The sequence below is a fragment of the Garra rufa genome, chromosome 8 (assembly GCF_049309525.1).
Source record: "Garra rufa chromosome 8, GarRuf1.0, whole genome shotgun sequence".
Classification (NCBI taxonomy): domain Eukaryota; kingdom Metazoa; phylum Chordata; class Actinopteri; order Cypriniformes; family Cyprinidae; genus Garra; species Garra rufa.
The window spans coordinates 6,174,913-6,179,352 of NC_133368.1; the positions used below are offsets into that span (position 1 = coordinate 6,174,913).

Consider the following 4,440-nt stretch of genomic DNA (forward strand, 5'->3'; position numbering starts at 1 on the left):
GCTGTAGAATTAATGTACACCACTTACATACTAGACCTGTATGTACAAAACTGCTAGATGTTGAAGGAGTTTACAAGAGTCTAGCCTCACCTATATTCCTGCTGTAAATGGGTACAAACACATTAATGGCCCGCTCAAGACCCAGCAGCCCAACACACAGAATGACCAGCGCCTGCAGCCTCACACTTCCTCTGGGCCACATGTATGGCACCAGCAGACACACTTTCCTCCTGAAGTCCTGCCATGCTGACCCAGAGATCACCTCCACATGTCCATGTCTTTGATGCTTCTGATGAATAGAGAGAAACATTTAACAAACTTGGAAGTTCAGGTGTAATAAAACTTATAAATAAACTTACATTGAGACTATCGAGAACTAAAGTGAATTCCAGTGATTGTTATTCTTACCTCTACAGTCAGTGCAAGTGATGCTCGCTCAGTTTCACTTCCCAGTGCGTTTTGTTTTGTTTGTCTTTTAGAGTCCTTGTTTTCCATTGTCTGACTTCGTATAAACAAACAAGCTATAAAAAATAAAGTCTGGATGCATTATTCCATCGAGATGTACTGCAGTTTATAGTTTTGCAAGTTTAAAATGCGTATGCGCGCCAATGCGATTCTCCAATGATTATACCGACCGTTTGTATTCAGCTGAACGGGAAACGCTGTCTGCGTGTCATATGGGCAGCATTCACATGACTGATAGACTTGTGGTCATGTGGCTCAGATGTTAAATGAAAACGCTGACGCTTTTAAACACTGAAAAAGGCTGCTTTTCTCTCTCAGGTGTTGTGAAAGAACAGTTTCCGAGCAGCAAATGTTGCTCGCTAGCGGTTTCCAAAACAAGATTCCTCCAGGGGGCGCTTGGCATTCAAAACAAAAACGTTTTTTTTTCTCTCTAACTAAAATTGTGAACTCTACAATATATAATATTTTAAATCAATTATAGTTCAAATGAATTGAAAATAAAACACATAAGAAGCAATTTGTTAAATTACACCCATTAAATGTCTCACCAAGTGATTAGAAAAGACTGTGATTGGTCCAGACTGAAAATCGCTGAGAAAAGTAACACATATCACATGACAGCGCAGTTTTTTTTTTAATTTCTTTTCTTCTTTTTTAAAAATTTAGTATTATCTTTTATTATATTTTAATTTCATATCCTCCACCCTACTGGTCAAAATCTCAGAATAATATTAATAAATATTAATGCAAGGATAGGTCAATTAGCCAGCACTAGTCAATAAGTAAGATTAGTGGATGCAAATTAAATTTGTATTCATTTACAAGTAAGAAAATATTTTGTCTCACTTCACTTTTGCTTTTTCAGCTAAAACAATGTTCTTTACTGGCCGTAGTCAAATCTTAACAGCTCGTGCTACAGTCAGTCTGTGTAGGCAGGAAAATCCTTCAAAAAGGAAGAGATTTTAGTGAACTTTTCAGTTAATATGATTTAGTGCAAGAATGATTCATCATTCAACACACAGATTCACTCATGAACCACTAACATGGAGCAGTTTCTTACAGTGATGCTGGCCTTAACATACACCACTACATTAACAGATGATATATGAGTGTATGAAGATGATAATAGTAATAGATGATAACAGAGAAGCATATACTACATGTATAATAGAGCTCAAGCTGCTCTAATTGATTTACTGCTGAGGTCAAGTGTTGTTCACATTTAAATGAACCTCAGAATTCTATGGCAACAGCAGCTTGAGTTGATATTTAAAAATCAACAAACTGTCCCTGAGATTTTGAAGCTGATCACACGTGCTACAAACTCTTCAAATCTACAGTTTGGTGAGTTTCATCAATTTGTCAAATTGTGTAAAGTGTTTCTCCAGGTGTCCTCATGGAGCAGCGTCACCCAAGAAGAAGCAGGGCTCTTCCCAAACACCTGAGGGGATTCTTGGTGGAGGGCTTCTCTTCTATTCAAGAGGCCTGTGAGCTTTCACAGCTGGCAGCTGTAATCAGGTTAGATCACACCTACAGCTGCATCTCTGCCACAGTTTGCAGTCCCAACTGGTTGGAAGAGCGCTTCCTGAAGAACGCTGCTGTCCTTCCTGACATCCGTGCAGCAGCATCAGTCTCCTCAGAGGATGAGTGTCCAGCACCTCTGTATCAGCAGGAAGAGCCCGTCTCCATCCACGGCTGCAGTGTGCAGGGCTACCAGGACATCTACCACTCTGTGGTGGAGCCCATGATGAAGACAAGCAGCCGTCGACAGCGTCCCTACAGCCTTGAGCTGGGACTGAAGATCAAGCAGCGCTTGTGGGAGACGCTCAACTGCCCTTCACTGCTGGAGACAGAGCAGCCAGATGGACGTGTCCTTATCACTGAGAGCTTCACAACCAGCAGAAGCCTGGCTCCACGAATCCACATGGACATCAGTAAAGAGCCCCTGCCTAAGAAACCCCGAAGAAAGAAGCCCAGACACTGAGTCATCACAGTGTCACATGGAGCTTCACACAGCGAGGCCTATGTTTGTAAATACTGTATATAATTGTACAGTTATAGAGTAATTTACCCCTGGTTTCACAGACATGACTTAAGCCTAGTCCTAGACTAAAATGTAAGTCTGAGCTGTTTCAACTGAAATAAACTTGCACTGACTGATCTTAAAAATATATCAATGCCTTTTTTGTTTTAAGATGCACACCAGTAATGTTTTTCCTAAGCATGTTTATAAAAAATTACTTAAATGTCTTAATTGATCTGTGGCCTAATCCTGGCTTAGTCTAAGTCCTGTCTGTGAAACCGGGCCATAGAGTATAATTTTTTGATTAAGTTTTATTTTCTAACCCAAGATTTCATCACATTACTACTATGTCGTCCTCAGACGAGCCTTCCATCGTTGCCTCCAGTCGTCCCGATTCTCCATGCATCTGGCCAGTTCGTTGGTGCTCTGGGCTCCTGAATCCCTCTTGAGTATGTCCACGTATGTTAGCGTGGGACGTCCTCTTGACCGGTGGCCATGTGTTGGTTCCCATAGCACCAGCTTGCTAGCTGGCAACTCTCGATGTCTTAGGCAATGTCCTGCAAGTCTCATTCTCCTCACAGCAATCTTGTTGCTCACCCTTGGTACTCCCTCATACAGTGATTTGTTGGTTACATGCGCACTCTTGCTGATGTTAAGCACTACACGCAGCATCCTGGTGTAGCACCCGTCCAGGGACTTCTCTAGGGTTGGATTGAGGGTCCAGCATTCACTGCCATAGAGGAGAACGGACTCTACCGTCGCATAGAAGAAGCAGAGTTTGATTTGGCGACATTGCTGTTTGATTGTTAAGATGTTTTCGGTGGTTGTCAGTGCGTTGATATGCGGCTCCCTTTATCACTTTGCTACGTGGTTGTCGGGATGTTTTTGGTTGTTTCCTGTGTGTTGACTTGCGTTTGCCAAGGTTTTCTGTGCGGTTGTTAGCGTGTTGCATTGCAGTTGCTGGACTCCTCTGTTTGGTTTTTCATGCGTCGTTACTTGGTTGTTAGGATGTTTTCAGTGGCTGGTTGATATGCGGTTGTTTTAAACAGTTTGGTTAGGTTCGGTTAGGTTAGGGTCCCTCACATGGTTTGCAGCTTGACGTGCTGTGAGGGCTTGTGTGCATCAGTGATGCTGAGAGCTAAGCCACTGGTACTGCACAACTACTGCTAGGGTCACCCATAGTGGACAGGTCTCAGCTGAGATGCCAGACGAAGACAAACCACCTGATTCTGGACAACAGCAGATTGACCGGATGCTCCTATCTAGCATCAAGCGGAAGATCACAGTCTTGTGTTTACAGGTAAGTTGAACATACATACATCCATAGTTGTCAAGTCAAGTTAGTAATCGGAATTTGAAAATTATGAAATCTGTAAAATTTTAGTTTCAGTTTATGATTGCTCGATTAAAATATTTAATAACAATTAATTGGATGATTTTTCAGATTTAATCAACATTAATCACAGATTTTGAAAGTGCTGAAATTTTGTATGTATTTGTCAAAATCCATTTAGCTCTTTCTCAAGGAAAGAAAACAAAATATGTAACAATGTTTTATTACCTTTTTTTAAACAAAACCTTACTAAAAGTGAAATAGAATGAAATATAATGAGAAAGTAAAGCTATAAAACACTGAAAAACTAAACTAAAATAAACAATAGCATAAAAACAATCAAAACAGAAGCTCAAGACTATAATAACCTTGTGTGCCCGAGTATTGCATATATGAGAAAATAATAAAAATATTATTTCAAGTTGTTATTTTTCTGAGTTTCATTTAATTTCATAGTCTTATTATGTTTGTGCATCAAGACAAAAGTCAAGATATTATTCTGTTTGCCCCTAAAGGGATTGTTCACCCACACTATATTACACAAGATATTTTGAAAAATGTATGTGTTTTTTTCTTCTGTCCATATTAACTCGTTAGGTCTAATATTGTTTTGGAGACA

General features: G+C 40.2%; 1 protein-coding gene across 1 annotated transcript in view; it reads right to left on the reverse strand.

The window, feature by feature from the left end:
• Window positions 1–800, reverse strand: part of abcb6b (ATP binding cassette subfamily B member 6 (LAN blood group) b) — a 45,944-nt gene extending 45,144 nt beyond the window's left edge. Inside the window, exons 1-2 of the mRNA XM_073845840.1 lie at window positions 409–800; window positions 91–289 (exon numbers count right to left, since the gene is read on the reverse strand). Of these exons, the coding sequence (XP_073701941.1) occupies window positions 91–289; window positions 409–495 (286 nt within the window). The 5' untranslated portion in view covers window positions 496–800. The remainder of the gene's footprint in view (window positions 1–90; window positions 290–408) is intronic.
• Between the last annotated feature and the right edge of the window lie 3,640 nt (window positions 801–4,440).